This window comes from Megalops cyprinoides, chromosome 12 (genome assembly GCF_013368585.1).
Source record: "Megalops cyprinoides isolate fMegCyp1 chromosome 12, fMegCyp1.pri, whole genome shotgun sequence".
Lineage (NCBI taxonomy): Eukaryota > Metazoa > Chordata > Actinopteri > Elopiformes > Megalopidae > Megalops > Megalops cyprinoides.
The window spans coordinates 20,852,476-20,870,525 of NC_050594.1; the positions used below are offsets into that span (position 1 = coordinate 20,852,476).

The 18,050-nt window shown below is 41.9% G+C and overlaps 2 protein-coding genes across 7 annotated transcripts in view; both read right to left on the minus strand.

Moving 5' to 3' along the window:
- Nucleotides 1–1,276: 1,276 nt before the first annotated feature.
- On the minus strand, nucleotides 1,277–11,552 carry LOC118786629 (cytochrome c oxidase assembly protein COX16 homolog, mitochondrial). Its single transcript, XM_036541808.1, has 4 exons — nucleotides 11,357–11,552; nucleotides 10,805–10,882; nucleotides 2,492–2,560; nucleotides 1,277–1,474 (listed from the first exon to the last, which is right to left on the minus strand). Exons 1-4 carry the CDS (start codon nucleotides 11,417–11,419, stop codon nucleotides 1,361–1,363), a joined length of 324 nt encoding a protein of 107 aa, XP_036397701.1. The 5' UTR covers nucleotides 11,420–11,552; the 3' UTR covers nucleotides 1,277–1,360.
- Nucleotides 11,553–13,579: 2,027 nt separating this feature from the next.
- actn1 (actinin, alpha 1) overlaps nucleotides 13,580–18,050 on the minus strand; it is a 36,848-nt gene continuing 32,377 nt past the window's right edge. For 2 of the 6 annotated variants that reach the window (XM_036541765.1, XM_036541764.1), the window contains exons 19-21: nucleotides 16,448–16,528; nucleotides 14,933–15,091; nucleotides 13,580–14,347 (exon numbers count right to left, since the gene is read on the minus strand). In XM_036541765.1, the coding sequence (XP_036397658.1) occupies nucleotides 14,189–14,347; nucleotides 14,933–15,091; nucleotides 16,448–16,528 (399 nt within the window). In that variant the 3' untranslated portion in view covers nucleotides 13,580–14,188. Of the gene's footprint in view, nucleotides 14,348–14,932; nucleotides 15,092–15,324; nucleotides 16,147–16,447; nucleotides 16,529–18,050 lie in introns of those variants that run through there. The other 4 variants (XM_036541767.1, XM_036541766.1, XM_036541770.1 and 1 more) reach the window with 3 other exon arrangements.

Here is an 18,050-nt window from a genome sequence, read left to right on the forward strand (position 1 = left end):
ATATTACTATATTAGAGTAGCCAGGTATGCAAAGACCTTTCATTACATACCCATAGGCTGAATGAGTCATCACCACTCTGTGCTCTTTGAGCATTTCAAACAGTACAGTTTATTCTAGACGAGGTGCCCACTAGACACTTACACAATGTAAATTGCACACAGGTATATTTTTGTGTCAGTTCTGAAATTTAATGTTTAAAAATGAAATAAAAAATTTTCTCACATATAAATTACACATTTGCAATTGCCTCTTCTATGATGTATGAAAATATAGAACATATAACTCCATCGTTTCCCTTAGTGTATTTAAATAACTTATCTTGCGTGTATGAGTTTCTAATTAATTTATATATGATTATATACATATATATGCATTTTGTTGAAATTAATCTGAAACCCCAGTCTGAAAAACGCTTTGTGAATTACCTAAGTATGCCATACTAAGGCCATCAAATTGGCACAGAGAATTCAAATGTTCATGAACATTATAAATTTAAAGTATCATTGCTCCAAAAAACAGCCCAGTGGCAGAGGTCAGTGAAACAGGTGCGCTACTGCACCAATGTGCCACCTATTGGCCATATTCAGCATTGCACACGTAACAGAATACATTTTTGTCTGAGATCAATCAGGAGCCTCAGGCAATAAACCATAAGATGGCAAATGGACGATGAGAAAAACAGCTTTGAGACCTAAACGGCCTCACATAATAAGACTCTATTATATGTTTATTTTCTTTCATCAAAACTGACATGCAAAGGTCACACTTTCCAAGCTACACCCTCAATCTCAGTCAAACCCAAATCTGTGCAGTAGATGGCAGTGAACACTGTTCCAAGCCAGACGATTCACTTTCCTTCCACGGTAGTCCTGAAACAGTGTGGGGTGGTGGAGATCCCATCCTCAAGGCTGCAGGGAGGTGGGAGAGAGACATCAGTGATGCATGGGATGGTACAGCAGGGGCAGCCTCCTCAACGTGGAGGGCAGCAGCGGTGTTCTGCTCACTCGATGTGGAGTCACACCTGTCTCATCCATTACCACCATACACCTGAGCTCACAGCTGAAAACATCATGGAACACTTCATGGAACAGAAGCCATTTTTTGTCCAAACCAATAAACTTTTTATTAATTCAAAAACATTTACCGGCAAGTAAACACATCAGTGTAAGATGTCCTTTGTTTCCACACCAAATTTCTCTCATCTGTGGGACAAAGGGCAAGGCTGTAATAGAAGGAGCTCAGGTGGGCAACACAGAGACACAGACAGGGACACTGCAGTCCATCAGTCCCTGATATCCTGCCCACTCCTTCCTTTGGAACCATCCAGCGTGAAGCCTCTCTTTTCTGGGTCTGGTGCCACTACAGCCCCTTGCTCTGCTGGGCCCGCTGCTGGTCCTGGTACTCGCGGGAGTCCTCCCATGGACGTGGCCCCCGGATATTTTTCCAACCATCTACATTCAGATCCTTCATTTTCTGTCAGGACAGAAAACCCAACAGGGGTCACCCTCTGATATACAATAAACAGCCCTCATGGTCCTCCAGTAATGGGGTGAAAAAGGCAAGATAAAGCACAAGAGTGAGAGGAGTGTCACCTACATGAAGCAGGAACAGCATGGATTTACAGACTGCCTGGTTCCAACATAAAACCTCTCTCTGATGCTCTGGATCAGTGTCTGAGTTGTTGCAACCCATGACCACATGCCGATCTGCATGCACTCAGTGGAATATTATTTCTCAGAGAGAAACACACTAATGTTGGCGTGACCTCAGCTGCAAGCACTGACAGCAGCGAACGGAAGACACAAAGTCGTTCGCTGAAAAAATTCATCCTCTTGTTATTTTGTGACCTTCCATTTGATGGAATGGGTTTGACCTTAAATGCGTCGTAGGTGCCCCATCATTATATGCAGCCCATCTTTTCACAAAAGGAATAAATCACTTTCTTTTGCTGTTAAGGAAAAAATGGATTTAAAATTATTAGTTGCGTTTTTACACATGCATTTTAGATACAAATGCTTTTGCCAAAAAATGTCTCCCACAAGAAATTGAGAGTTGTTGAAGTTTCAACATTTTCACTATTCCAGCATGACAATGATTCAAATTATGCACCAAAGTCTACTGTATAACCACACTGTTAAGGGAAAACGATCATTGTTTTGCACTTGGTATATCAATCTCCAGAATTAAACCTGATAGAGTCTTTGTGGTATGAGATCAAATAAACCACTCACAAGCAAGAGGTGCTAAATTGGAAGGAGCTGGAGAAATTGCATCAGCAACAGCGGTTAAAAATCCCTCACTGATATCAAAGCACGTAATCCTGACCGAGGGTGTGAGTAACTCTGATCATTTTGTTTTCTGAAAAGCATTCCTTTATTAGTGAAACATACATCCTGTTGCTCTGTGCAGTTTTTAGAAAATGTGAAATTCAATTTAAAAAACGATACACATTTGTCTGTTAACGCACCCCCCCCGAGACCCCCTCAGTACCTCGTACTCCTCCTCCAGAATGACGGACTGCTTCTGGAGGTTCACTCGGGCCTCCAGCGCTGGGTCAAGCTGGCAGAGAGGAGGAGGTGAGAGGGACACATGAGAACAGCACGATTCCTCATGATGCACCATTGTCTCAAGTATTTCAACAGCATGGCCCTTTGACCTTTTACAGGGGAGATCTGAAGACACGATCGGGACCGATGGCGTGATCGGACCATTGATCAAAACAGACCAAATTACGCCAGAGTTCAGGGTTACACACGGAAACAAGCACATGAAGCCGTGAGGAAATTAATGAAGGAAAGACGACAGGGTTTAAATAATGACTTTCCCTGCTAACTTCCATTTAAATGTCACAAGTCACACGCCCATGTGCACAGAAGCAGAGGCCATAATTCACAACTCACAACATAGCTGTAATTGCCGGTTTTAATGAGGGTTGACTGCAGGAGCAGGAGAGCCGTTCGGCAGACAGCTCGAGGAGCAGGGAGACCGGGTTTGATTTAGTGCTGGGGTGCGCAGTGATGAGGGCGCTGCCCACAACGGACGTTCTCATGACCGATCCCTCTGCTCTCTACACCAGGCTGCTTTTGCTACAGCTCAACGGCAGCAGCCTTCCTCAGCTTCCACTGGATGTCGGCCCAGGAGAGGGAGATCGAGATGAGGAAAGAGAGAGCAAGCGAGAGGTAGAATGCTGATGAAACTGGAGGAGGGCTGAGAACAGCGAGGCCTGGAGCACAGAGTGAGAGTGATGCGTATGACTCCCCCCTTTATCTCCATTTATCTATGATTTCTTTAATGTATAAATCATGACGTCTGCGGTGGTGGCCGCTTCACTGCTGAGACTCGCATGTCACGGATACATGGTGTTCAATCAAATATCTTTGGTTACACTCGCATTCAGAGGTGTATTTTCGCAGCACACTGCCTCATTCGCATTCTCCCAATTAATTATTCTTGTCGATTTTGCAGGAACTGTGAAACTGCGTGCCACCTTGAGGTGTGTGATGTCACAGCACAAATTGGATTGCAAGTTAAAGATTTTTGTATTCAGCTTTTGTTGCCACTAAGACCTCTGAGGGATGATGAAAGGTCTGATCTCTATCCCCACCGACTGCAAGTACACGCTGAGCTGTTCACGGAATGTTAGCATCCTCGTCTCTGTATGCGTGATAAGCACTACAACACCTAATCATACTGCTCTTGAAATTTGACTTGGGCTGGAAGTGAAGTCAAACTCTGATGACAGCACATAAAAAAGAGCCTTGGAGTGCCAGTGATGACTGCAGTAACAACTTAACCTTCAGTCAATGCTGCACATGTCATTTATTAGCAGCAAACCAGACTCACCCCTGAAAGGCAATTCATCTTTGGATATAATCTCTTGTTGAGTAATTAATTGCTCACATCAAATATGAAATCAGAGTTTAGATAATTCTTGAATTTTGAATTGCTTTCTTGTACACGCATTTTCAGTCTTCCGAAACAGGAGTTTTAGTGTATGATGAACAAACCAAGAAAGGAGCCAAACCTTTATTTTTTTATTCATTTTAATCAAGAGAGTGATGATTGTTTCATGCAATCAAGTCCACCTTCTCTGCTCATGTGAAGGATTTCTTCGCAAAGTAATTAAAATCTTCAAGGAACAGAAAATGTTAATGAAAAAACAGAAGGTCATTCTGTGCATCATTCACCCCAGTAAGGCTATAAAAATTTAAGTAGGTCAGATATTCTCAGCAGTACTGGGAGCTTCCTGTTAGATAACATGTTTCACATACGAGGAGCCGGGACTGTTTTCACAACATGGATACGCCCTGGCGTCTGACCGTACTGGGCACAGCACAAAGAGGACTCACCCCACCACACACTCCCTTCAAGGCACTGAAAACGCACAGCTCTCTGACTTTCATCTGCGATGCATGTATGCTGTGTGATATGAGGGGGTTGTGCTAATGGCAGAGGAAGAGAGGAGGAAGAGAGGAGCTTTGGGATGTGGGGGGGGGAATAATTCGCCCCGGTCCAACAGTGGAGGCAGCTGTGAAGCGGGAACAGGCACACGTCCAGAGGCAGCGCCCCCGCCGCCTGGCCCACCCCTGTGCCAGCTCACACGGAAGGTAACGAGGGAACTCTGCCATCTGCTGCTGACCCACATGACATGCAACGTTACAGCAACACTTGAGAGAGCTGGGCCTGTCCCGCCACCCTTAATCCCTCATGCTGCCGCAAAGCGTTGACCTACAAATTATGGGGTACCCTCCCATCCCCCGACAGCTCCATCCTGGATGCCACACACAGAGAGTAGAAACACACTTTGGGCCCACACAGGATGAAACTGTTAATTAGCAGCATCAGTCATGACAAAGACTGTGTGAGTGTGCGTGTCTATATATATATATATGTTTGCACAGCCCTAATCCCAACAGCTGTTATTATGGGACTGAAAACCTTATCAGCAGAAGAATGCCTTGGAAGTTACTGTCACAAAACTTTGTTGGTGTTAGTGCTCGAGGATTCCCGTCCTTTAACTGGAAAAGAGAAAAACTGAGGGAAAGAGTGAGTAATGTAGGGCCTACATTAAAAATGAGTACCTTCCATTTTGTGTCAACCTTACATGCTTGGTTGCCACTGCCTTATACTGCAAAATTGCTGACATTTACACACAATTAATCTTATGTAATACTGATAAGTATTATATGAATACCACAAAACAGATTTCCCCCTCTATGGCCAAGCTGGAGTTTTATTTCCCCAGCGTGTGGCACCTGGGCTCGCTGTTCTTCATGTGACCAGAGGGAGGAGCAGTGCCTCCACTGTCCTATGGAGTCAACGCTAGCAGTATAAACAGCATAACCCTGCTCCACCCACACCAGTGTGCTGTCCCAAAGAAGACACAATGAGGGATATGTAAAAGATCCAAAACTCCTCGAGCGCCAAATTATCTCTCTACATGAACTATGTAACTACTACTGGCACTAAGAGCAACTTTAAGAGCAAAGCAAACCACTTCAAGGAGTTCAGAACAGCTAGGTCGTTATGAAAACTGATTCAGAAAATGTTATGATGCCCCAAAAAATAACATTTTCAGACAGACACAGAAAATGTGACAGAGCAGTGGATTTTAGTCACAGGTCCTGTCTGACTGAAAGAGCTGCCATCTATCCTCTGGTGGTTTTGTGCTGATTGCAGTAAGCGTAAACACGCTGTAAAACTTCAGAAAGCACTTTGGCAGGCCTTCCCCTAGATAATTGTGGGCTTTTGCAGCACTTAAAATGACAAAATGGATGGATACCACCCAGAACTAAACACAGAATCTGATAGAGAGCTAGGCCAAAACATGGTGTTTTGTGGGACAACCACACAAGAAGACAATACAGCGTACATACTCTGTATGTACAGAGTACATACAGCAAGGATAATTGAGCCATCTTGTTTTCAGTTTTTACCCTTAAAGCATTAAAGCATTTCTACTTATATTTAAAACCGTAAACATGAATTTTTTTTAAAGACAATAATCAGAGTGAAAAATCAGACAAAAGGCATGCATTTCGCATTGCTATTGCACAGATGATGCAAAACTCAAATCTGAACACTAGATGAAGGCGGTTATCATATTCAGCATAATGTGATCCTCACTGGCATAACGGGCACATTTGATAAAGAAAAGCCTTAAATTTAACTGTGGGAACATCAGTTGTAAATTAGCTTGCGGACTACAACTTTATGAGGCAGTAAGTCCCAAGCTATCACCGCTACATTGCTGCTGCAATAATACTGGGTTGTTACTACTTCTAATTTGGAAGAGATCCTTTTTGTAGGCTATAACATAATGTCCCTAATTTAATCTGTAACAAAAAGATTTCATGCTCAATCTAATTGTAGTACGCTCTCAACAGCTGCCCTGTAATTGCAATGCTCCAAAATACTTTTCCTTTCAAGAGATCTACGAATTCAACATTCTTGTTTGTGACTCACTGTAATTATTTCCAAATGTATTCCTACATGGTTAGTCCTCATGAAGACTCCAAACTTTTTCCTGTAACAGTACACTAAATTGTAAAAAGTGTATGAGTCCATTTTAGTCAGATTCTTAACACTTAGTGGGAAAGCACCCATTATTTCTGGAATTTTCCACATTTTAAGTGCAAGTTTTCTTGGTAAGAATGTTTATGAGTACGGGTCCAGATCTGTCAAAGAAATTTTGAGAAAATCCTTCAAGGGGTACGCGCTGAAGTTGTTTCATTGTCTTTTCCATGGGGTACATTTTAGCAGCCAAACATTTGGCTGTTCTCTAGGATGGAACACTCTTACTAATCCTGAAACCCTTTAAATGTTTGAACATCTGTAGTCACAAGGGATGTTCAAGATGCCATGATTCAATTGAAGAAAGACCTTCTGGACCCTTAACAAGTGCTCGAACATGAGCCAGGCAGTTGGCACACTGCTGAAGTACAGAGTAAGACATAGTCACTCATTCACCAGTAGCACACAAGAGAAGGAGGTGTGACAAGGGCATCCAGAGCTGCTCGCGCAAACACTGCCAGACTACTTAATTCAGTTGGGGAAAGTGGGCAAGTTGAAATAAAATGATACACAGTTGCACTTTAGGAAAATGTTCCGGCCAGCTGTTCATCCTGCTGGTGTCCCATGGGGCAGCTGAGGAGTTAATCACCTGGTTGCCTAGTTAGGTTGGGAGGCCTCAGAGAGGAAGAACCGGGGGGGGTGACGGATGATAAGGAGGACAGACCTGTTTGTATGTACTGGCCCCTTCCATGCAGGTGTGTGGCTCTCCAACAGGTTGACATTCCCCCAACAAAAACGGTCCCAAAAACTATTGGGGGGCAGGGAGCAAAATGCGACAGGAAGAATTTTCTGGAACGGAAAACAGTAAAATGGGAGAGGTAAAGGAAAAGGGCTGATTGTCCATGTGTCCAGTATCTGTTATCTCAGGTTCGGTTTGTATAATGGAGCTTTACCACCATCTGCTTAGGGCCCAGAGACACACGGACACTATGTCCGGCTGTTTGTTTTTAACCTATGTGGCAACACTTCAAAACTGTATCCAGTTTTAAACTGGCATGAGACAATTCAGCTCACAACACGATACAAGGACGAGACAAGAGGCAAAGAGGAGATGAAATAACATTCCCCCCAAAATAAAGAAAATATAATACGACTGAGTAAGTTCACTTTTCATTTCCTTTCTTCAGATAATAAATACCTATCTGTGCAAATATTCATGATGTACCACAGGTTTTAGTGCCCTATTGCTTTTATTAAATGGAATTTGGCTGAACACTACTTAGCTAGAGCCTACATCAAGTAAGAAGAGAGACCTAAATTAAAAAGTTTTATTGATTACATTTAGCTATCAATGAAAGTACTACTTAGCTTGGTATGATACTTATGGAAACTTTCAGAACATCAACAAAATGGTGCTGCTGGATTTGGGAGCTAGCAAAGTAGACAAGCTAACTAACAAGCTGGCTTTGAGACATGTTTATTTCATAGACTGTTTCTGCTACAAAGTAGTGTTTAGTTGCTGGCTAACTAAAAGAACTACTTGTTTCTCAAGAGAGATAAAAGTTTCCATCTTCTGTGACTTAACTTAGCTCTTAATGATGTGGAATGAATCAGTTATAATATGTATGTCAACTGTCACTGTCAATGCACAATGACATGAAAAAGATGTACAAAAATTCCATTTACCCACTGTATATCTGTGAACATTCTCTCAACTTCAATGTGAATTGACCAACTGGAAAAATTGATCAGGACTAACAGTTTGTATAAAGTATTTCTTTTCATACCGCTGGCAAAGACTAATGGACAGAACGGGTAAAGAGAGTAAAAAAAGTAATCAAAAAAAGGCAGCTGGTTGCAGGAGCTGGCCAATGTATGTTTTAAAAGTTTGTTTCACAAAAAGTTTACTAAAAATTTGTACACATATCTTCAGAAAGATGCCAAATTCTGGAAATACATCCACAATAGAATTACAATGGCCAGTCCTTTTACTTTGCAACAGATATTCAACCAGTGTCCATGCTGTCCACAAAGAAGCATAGAGGATGCAGTTCTTATAATGTTAAATGGCCACAATTGTATTGATTTCGATGTGAACCCCAAACTCACACCTGGATGCATCAAACTGATAATGAACAGGAATCAACAGCTTAAACTTGAATCCACCACTCCTCAGATCAGTCTACAAATACCAGAGCACCACTGTGCTTTATCTCGTTTTATGAATTTCTTTCACACTGGCAACTTCACACCAGTTTACTGTATGCTAGCAATTCTGTGTTCGCTGAAACAAAATAGATTTACAGAAGGACAACATGCAGTCCAACCACCCCCCACCTAATTAATTTTACTCTAATATCAAGTATATGTGAATATCTCCCTCATGACAGTTTATGTAGAGGAGTAAGGAGGTCTGAGGATGTCTCTAGAGGTTTCTGTATAAGGGGGGGAGAGGTCATTTTCTTTTAATAATGCCTTTAATATTATAACAAGAACGGGTCTTAATTCTGGACTTTGTCTTCAATTTGCATGAATGCAGTCTTTACAGAAGTCAGGTCGATAGGCCTGATCCATACTTGGATTTGCTTTAATTTCTTCCTGTGCAATGAGCCCTTCTTACTTGGTTGACCGCAACAGTTACTCCCGCGCCATTGAGTTTGTGTTGCAGATTCAGTTAGTCCACTGAATGTGGGAATTTCCTTGGTCCACCCTCACACGCTCACTTTGAGAACAACTCACGCATATGAAAGTTTTTAAACCAACTGAGAGCTTCTCCACATTTTAGGGGTCCGGTACATCAAACTGACAACTTCTAACTAGGGGAAACTCACTGGATTGCAATTAGCATTTAGAACCACTCAGGATGGATATGTAACATCTACCCACACATTCCTGATGGGTCCTCCCACTGAGTCTGTGCAAGAACAAAATTAACACTATGGGACTGAAGGATTGATTTCTAAAATTAGTTCATGGTTGCTTCCTTTTATTTCTGCACTGTATACATAGACAAATCTAATTATCTCTAACCAGGCACTGGGCTTTGAAATTCTTTTCCAATATGTTTTCCAATATGAGGTTTTTCTCAGTCATGTTTTTCAACCCCTCTTTCCTATCATCCTTCAAAGTGTTTGTCTTTTCTTTACAAAGCAAATTTAAGGCACAAGTAAGGACTTGGTGAAGCGAATGTCTAACTGCAACACTGTCATGTGTCCTGCTTGTATTTACTTCCTAATGAGGAAGTTGAAATGGTACTGCCACCTCCACTACACAGCAGTACCCCACATGTCCCATACATCTGATAACTTCAGGCATGCCTGACCCTTTCAGTGTTCTACATGTAGAATCTTGGCAAGCATCTCCCATTCATTTCCAACTACTTACACACAAGCTCAACTGGTCTTCAAGTGCCACCCTCCTGCTCTCTGATTGGCTCAGTACTTAAGACTATTTGCATTATATGGACCAAGATGTTGAAGCATAACTGGTGAAAGGGTCCCGGATTTCCATGTGTTCATGGCACACCAGTTTACACCAATTTCCTTGGCCAACAATCTAGTGGCCTATAGTTTTCCAGCATTAACAATGCCCAGACTCAAAGGAAATCATGGTCTGTTTCTGCATGGGCCAGTTAAGAGTCCCTGATGTAAAAGTGACAGCTTATTACATCAGGTACACTTCAAGGTCACCTCTTCAGTTGGTCTGTATGTCATCAAACTGGGTTTTCACTGTGAAAGATAACATATGTACAGCTGATGATCTCATCAGCTGTTTTCTATCAAGACATATATAACACTGCCTAATGGAGTGAATAAGTGCCATACTGATACAATTAATTGTAAAATTACAGGTAGCCAATGTTACATAACATGAATTCTGTGGACCTTCAAAGCTACTGGCTACAGAAACATAATAGATTAATATTTCCAAATAATAAGCAATAATAATAAACTAATAAATTCTTATAACATGATGAATATTCCCACACTGACGCTCACAAAATTGTCGCATGAACAAAAAGAATCAAAGGCAGAGATCAGGCAACACTTCAGCAGTCAAAACTTTTTTTCATTAAACAGATCCTCACTTCACTAAAACAAAACACACTTATGATCAACACAGGTATGTCTGACTGGTCCTGACACATAAGCAAATTGAGGAAAAAGACTGCATTGCATCTTTAATAAGGGAGTCTTCAACGAACTGCTCTGGCACCACTGATATAAGCAACATTTTGTGAATGATGAATACGTGTCACCATAATGTGTAACCTTGGCAAACTAGGGATACCTTCTTCTTTAGCTTCTGTGCGTCATATCGAATCTGTGTGAATTCTCGGAGTCCGAAAGAGCCGCCAATGACCAGCAACTGCAATAAATCACCGTGCAGGAACAGTATTAAAATGTGCAACCAAAAACATAATCACAATCATTGAAAACAACTGATCCCATTTCTGTGTGTGAGGTGGGGGCAGTTCAGTGCGAATCTAAACACTACCATACAGTAATGTAAACATGAACACGTAACGTTAAGATACTCAGCACACCATCTAGAATCTAGATGGCCTCATGGGTTGTAATATCTAACGTTATTAGGTATATTCAACTAGGAGCGGGCAAGGTACGTTTGTAGGAGTGTTCAACCGCAACATAGACAGACGCCTCAAAATCGACACAAGCCCTCTTTGGGGTGCCCATCCACATTCGAGTTGTGAACTGCTCACACTGTCACCAACAGATAACTGGCAAACAATGATTGAAGTTAGCTAACGCAAAGTCAGTTTTACGAACAGTTTTAGCGAACAGGACTCCTCATAAAGGTCAGAGTCGGTAGCTCTCTCACCAGCATCGGAATGCCATATCTGGCAGTTTTGTTCTTCTGTATAGCCTTAAATCGACTCCACATGATTGTGCTGGTATCAAGAGCTTGCGATCCCGTCCGACTACACCGTCATTGCCATGCTACAGATTTCGCAGCGTTGACATTACACCAGACACTAAGGAGAAGGAAGGCTCCTACACTTCCTGGTATGTGCTATCCCACGATGCACCGCTTTACTCATGAATAACCATTGTCGCCTACTTGTGTGTATAATGGATAGAGGAGTTAAATCTTTTCGTAGGTAAGAGTTTTGCTGAAACCACATGTGTCGTCTGACCATGTGGCCACGCTACCACTAAATAATATTTGCAATTTAGGTTTAGCCATTTCATGCTTTTAGAGGATTTGTGATGACAAGGATCACGTCAAACATATTTAACTGTTAAGCATTTTTAAACAGTCACATCAGTAGGCAAGTATGTATAATAGGGGGATATCGCCCAGCCTTAGTCCAGTAAGTAAACCAAAGTCGATGTTTCCGCTCTCCCCGCATCTAATCGTGCAGGCGTCCTCGTTGTGTCTATACGAATATTCATAAATCATCCGACTTCGTGGGAACACTTGTGAATCGGTGTTAGGAAATTGTCATAGATTAATCTCCATTGCTCCGCAGTGATATATTTAGAAATCGTGACATGTTTCTCGGTGTCCAGAACGTGTGTCTCAATCTTATCAAGAGGTAACTATTTACATGTATTTAAGATGGAAAATGTTCACCTGTTTTTAAGCCCATTTTGGTACTTGCGACTTCCGGTCGTAAACGGTTCTGGTTTATTTACCTTCCCCAGAATTATTTCCTTGTACCTGGCGTTCCGCGTTAACGCGTTTGGTCTTTATGCTATCAATACACATGACGATCAAATGCACAGCCCAACTGTAAAATAATAAAGAGTGTTTTAAATGCATCCTGTTGTCTACCTACACAGCAGTAGGTGGTGCAAGTGTAATGTGTAATGATGTATGTATGTGATGTAATGTGAGCATGAATTATAATTTAAGGCAAGACCTTGGTATTTAATGAATAAATTGAATGAATTATATATCAAGTTATCCAGATAGTTAACTATTGATCCGTAAGTTAACTTCTTGTCAGACTGGTTATCAAATTTATTTGTGTTCCATGTGTGTTCCATGAATACTGGAAAATGAAAGATTTGATATGTGCAGTTTTTTTTTTTTTTTTTTCCAAAAGGGAATATTTGTGTGTCCAATAACCACATAGACCATCTGCATTAAAATCACATAATCTTTAACATCTTGTCAGTAGATCCCATGTTCTTGTTAACATCTGACAGTCACATACTGTTTCCCAAGCTGCCTCTTCGGTCCACCCAAGAACAACAACTTCCTGGAGTGTCTAAGAGTGATGATGCAGCATGGTAAATATTGATGTGTGTGGGGATTACAAAGGCTACACATGGATCAATACCTACATTGAAACACATTGGCTAGCTATTTTTAATCATATATCATAAGAATCACCAACACTAGCATCATTTTAGAATCAATTAGCTACTTGTCCTGTTAAACAGCAAGGAGCAGACCATACTAATTCTTCAGACTGGGACACACCACCCTTAAACCATACATGGACACACACAGCTCTCTCTCATTTAGTGAGTCTAGATCTATATCAAAGTATTCAGGGCAGTAATTCACAATGCTAACTGGGGTATAAATATTATGGTCAGAGGTGTAAACTACATTGACACCACTGAAGTACTTTTCATTAGTTCTTTTACTTAATTTCTCTGGCAAAGATCCATCTGCATAAAGGGTAATGTTCAAGATTGAAGCAACCCATACATAGCTCTGCATAGCAAATATATGATATGACATAATGTGATTATTGAAGTGTTTGAACTGTTGGATGTTTATTTCATGACCTCACTCTTGAGATGACACAATTGGTAACTGTGGTGATATAACAATAAGCTGTCATAATATCAAAGCGTATTTCATCCCACAACTTCAACCTTTTGAAGTTTTTGAGGAAAGCCTGCTTTCTTCAATTCAGACAGTGAGAAAAGCGATGGCTGTTTATGTCATAGGTATGAGCCAATGTAAGGCCATGCTGTACATGTTTGCACATGTATGCCCAGAACGTTTGCACAGAATGTCACCAACATTATGAAAATCATGGCAGGGAAATTAAAAGACCAATGCTTGCAATTTTTTGTCTTTATTTTTGTTTTTGATTTTTTTTTTGTTTGTTTTTTTTAATCAGGTGGAGAAAAATACCTTTTTCGTTCTGTATAATAAAATATGTTAATTTTTATTTTTTTTTTGAAGAAAAACAAGAACAACAAAAAATAAAAACAGAAAGAAACAATTCTCTCTCCCCTTTGTAAACCTGGAGAGGTGCTGCATTGCATCAAAAGCAAGTACAACAGACGGAGCGTGTTGGGGGTGGACCAGCGAGGAAAGGGAGAGGAACAGGGCAGAGAAAAAGTCTGGGGGTGTACAAAAAGTGCCAGCTTGGTAAACTGGGGCCATGGGAGTGGTGGGCAGGGGGGGTGGGGGGGATCTGCCTGTGGTACGGTAAGGGAGGAGCTTATTGTCGTAAGGGTATGAAGGAGCTAGCCGTGGTAAGGAAAAGGAAGAGGTGGTTGTGGTAGGGGCAGGGAGGAGCCAGCTATGGTAAAGGCAAGGCAGAGCTCGATGTGGTCAGGACAGGGAAGAAATAGTTGTGGTAAAGGCTAACAGGAGCTAGCTGTGGTAATGACAGGAGGAGCTGGCTATGGAAAGGGCCATTGCTGAGTTGGTGGTCCCAGGGCAGTCCTGGGGGAGGGTTTAGAGGTCACTCTCTCCGTAGAGTGCAGTGGAGAAGGACATGTAGTCAAGGGCACCAGGTACAGCATCGGGACCATTGTAGGGTGCCATGCGGGCAATGCAGTACTCTGCCTGGTCTGGGGGCAACTCCCGACGGAGTTCATCCGCCAAGATGTAATTCTGGGAGGAAGAGAGAGAGAGAAAGAGAGCAAGACATGATGAAAAAGTCAAAGAATATCAAAAATTTACCAAACTATGAGCTATGAATATAAAGCAATCTATGGTGCTCTTATTAAACGTATTTTGTAATTCAACTCCAGTAGCTTCTACCATGTCTTATGGCACATACAGACAGAGTAGTAATATTATTTAGAATACTGCATTTCCTTGGTAAATGTGTACAGCCCACGAAAGACTAATTCTGATTTTTTTTTTCTATAGCTCCTAACCTGGGCTCCATGGTGGCATTTCAAGGAGCCAATTAAAAACTGGCTTGAAGCTAACATACCATTTGGCAGGAGGCAAAATGCCTCAAGTCACTTTCTAAACCAATGTAGCATTCAATGTAGCAGCAAATAATCATGGCCCAGAAAAAAACATTGATTCTGAATGGCAAAAAATGAACTGCACATTATTCTAAGGCATGTATGTTCTGATCCATTAGCTAATTAAAGGAGGTTAAAATACCAAAATACAAAAATGTACAAATTCAGTATCTTGTGTTCCCCATTTTATGAATCTGAGCCAAATGGTTTTCAGACCCACCTTGTCCCCAGCCAACACTTTGAAAGAGGCCATGACTTGGTCGGCAGTATCTGTATCGGCTGTCTCACGCGACATAAAGTCGATGAAGGCCTGGAAGGTGATAACACCCAGCCGGTTGGGATCCACGATGCTCATGATGCGGGAGAACTCGGCCTCACCCTATGGATGACAGAGAATGATTTCAACAAAACAGTGCATCCACCATATTGACATTAGTCACCGGGACCAGGAGACATCCCCTGCAGCATGTTGGACATGGTACCTTCAGAAAAGGGATGGACGATCAATATTTTACCATAAAACCTGTCTGTAGCTAATTTAGAATCACGATGTTCAACGCTCTTCTTTCAACCAAATTACAAGTATACCAGAGCTGAGAGATGTAAAACTCAGGAAGGTCCTCTTCCCTTGCTGCCCAATATTTTGCTACACAGTCCTTCTAGCCATGTTCCTACATTGAATGTAGATTGTACACTGCAACTGTATTGGCTAGTATGTACTTCCTTGGCTACTCAGTCTGGCCAAAACAAGGCTGGCGATGGAGCAGTAATATTTTCTTTCAACAGTGCTTAAGAGAAAGTCCAAAAGCCATTATACTCTGGGAATGTGTTGTATTAATCAATCTGTCCTGAAGGCCTCCTACATTACTCAGTGAACAAAAGTTTTTTTTAATAATATCTATGTGTGTTTATTTATATTCAGTCCTTGTGGTTGAAGGTGCAGCTGTTTTTAGTTTCATATTTAATTGCAAGGGCAAGGTTGTTTCGATCCATTTTGGCAGTCACAGAGAGAATCGGGCTCTGAGATTGATTGATCGGCCTTACTGTACTGACAGGAGGTACAGGGCAGGAAATGTAGGGGAGCAGTCTATTGCTGAGAAGAATACAGTATACTTCACAAGATTGATCACTCGGGCTGGAAAATGTATGTACTTTTAACCTGGAGGGAGTTATTGCAGAGTTCATTCACTGTACCTTAATCTCCACTTAGTTCAATAAGGACAGAAAGCAACAGCAGCATCTCACCTGCTTGATCAAGCAGGAACAGGGGTGATGGGAAAAGCCAAAAAATGTCACATGTAATGACAGCTTGGTTGGAGAAGGGGGAAATACACACAGTTGTGTTAATAATGAGTGTCATGGCTTTACCAGGTTGTAACCCATGGAGATAAGGCAGGTTCTGAAGTCTTCGGGATCCATCATTCCTGTTCTCTTCTACAGGGTTTGGCGAATGACAAATGGAGCAGGGAGATGCAGAGCAGAGGGGTAGTGAAGGAAAGGGAGGGGGGAGTGGATTTTTTGTTGCAGAGGAAGATCAGAAAAATAGATTAAGCACGAAGTCGAGAGCAGCGAAGATGAGGACAAATTTAGGGCAAGAAGGGAGATAAGATAAAGCAAGGAAGAAAATGAGGAAGAGATAAGAAAGCAGATGCAGGATGGGGGACAACGAAAAAAAAAAAAAAGAAAACAAAGAGAGTTAAACCGGGAGCCCACCAGGGGGAGCTGTAACGAGTACCTGTGCGTCGTTGGCGATATCGAAGCCCAGGCTGATCAGGCAGGCCTTGAACTCCTCAGCGCCCAGTGTGCCGGAGTGGTCCTGGGGGGGGGGCCAGTGCAGGGCGTCGGGAGCCGCGGGGCATGCAGCACACACGGTGAGAGTCAGTGAGGAGGTGTGAGGAGTGAAGAGGGTGAGAGGAGGTGTGTGTCATGCAGAATAAAGGGGGGTTGGAGAGGGAGGACAGAAAGAGAGGGGGGAGTCATGCACAAAAAGGGGGAAAAAAAACAACAAAAGTGCACAACCATTAGGGGTCTTGCAAGTGGGTACACAACTGGCGGCGCTGCGGCCGCACCGTCCCGGGGCATTCAGAGAGAGTTAATATGCGGCGTGGCAGGCAGACAAAGCCTTGTGGTGAGGGGTTACTGACATCATCAAAAATGGCTCTTTTTTTTCCAAATGTTCCACATCTGAAGGAAAACCTCATAACATTGTCTCCTCATACAATGGATTCTGGGACTTTATTTGTCCATTTAAACCTCCCAACTATTATTCTCGTGGCCCTGAAACCCTGGGCTTGTTTTGTTTGCACATTGATCCTGGTTATAGATTGGCCATAATGAAGTGCGAGAAAAAAACACAGAAGGACCAGAGAGTTCCAGCGAGTGCCATAAGCAGAACTTCACCGATAAGCAAGCACCCCCACAACAGAGATATAAGTCTCAGCAGTGGCACAGAGTCCTAGCTATAACGCTTTCTGTGTAGCACACTGCTCTCCCCTGGGAGGAGACTTCCATTTAATGAGGTTTACACTCATCTGTGGACTCCCTCTAGCACCATAAACAGGCATTTTAAAATCCAACTAGTGCAGCAAATGGGCCTCAGATCATTGGAATTCTTAATATATACACACAATGTGTAAATATATTATATATACACACACATTATATGTATATTATGTATATGTGTTATATGTATATTTTATATAATATATCTTATTTTTTATTTATATTATCTCCATTTTTTGGTTTATCATTTCAGGAAGAAGCCCACTGCCTTTTTTGTTTCCCATTGCTTTTACAGAAGGGTCAATCAGATTGAAACACACACACACTCGCATACTGTACATATACACTCAGTCAAACGCATTTCCTCTTTAGTCTGGTTATTAGTCACACTCTAATCTCTTGACTAAGTGGTGCAAAATCAAACCAGTATGGCTTTGGTCCATAGGTCATACCACATTCACATCTCACCTTCAGCTTCAATCTCCTCTTTTTACTGATGTGGTCTAAATGTGCAGAAAACACACTCAAAGCTGGAAACTAGTAACAATCCTAATGATATTTAAATCTGTGGGTCAGGATAAGGCGAGTGAGAGGATACCCCTCCCAATCTCAAACATTACACAATAGATTTGCTATTCGCAACAAACAAAGAGAAGGAGATGGTTACTGTGTTCTAAAAGGAACTTAAAATTATTTTTTAAATGGTGATCTTACATCTTCACATCTCTCACACAAATATACACGCATGCTCCTGCTGCTCACAGCTATCTCACACTCTGACCTACAGCACCTACTGCTTCCTAAATTTTATTTCTTCTTCCTCCTCCTCATCCCAT

What these genes read in the sequence shown, in the direction of transcription:
- LOC118786629 (XM_036541808.1), bottom strand. Translation starts at nt 11,419, where the DNA reads ATGTGGAGTCGATTTAAGGCTATACAGAAGAACAAAACTGCCAGATAT. An exon ending in GATATGGCATTCCGATGCTG is followed by an intron (nt 10,883 to 11,356) that starts GTGAGAGAGCTA and finishes GATTTATTGCAG; the next exon opens with TTGCTGGTCATTGGCGGCTC. An exon ending in TTCTGGAGGAGGAGTACGAG is followed by an intron (nt 1,475 to 2,491) that starts GTACTGAGGGGG and finishes CTGTCCTGACAG; the next exon opens with AAAATGAAGGATCTGAATGT.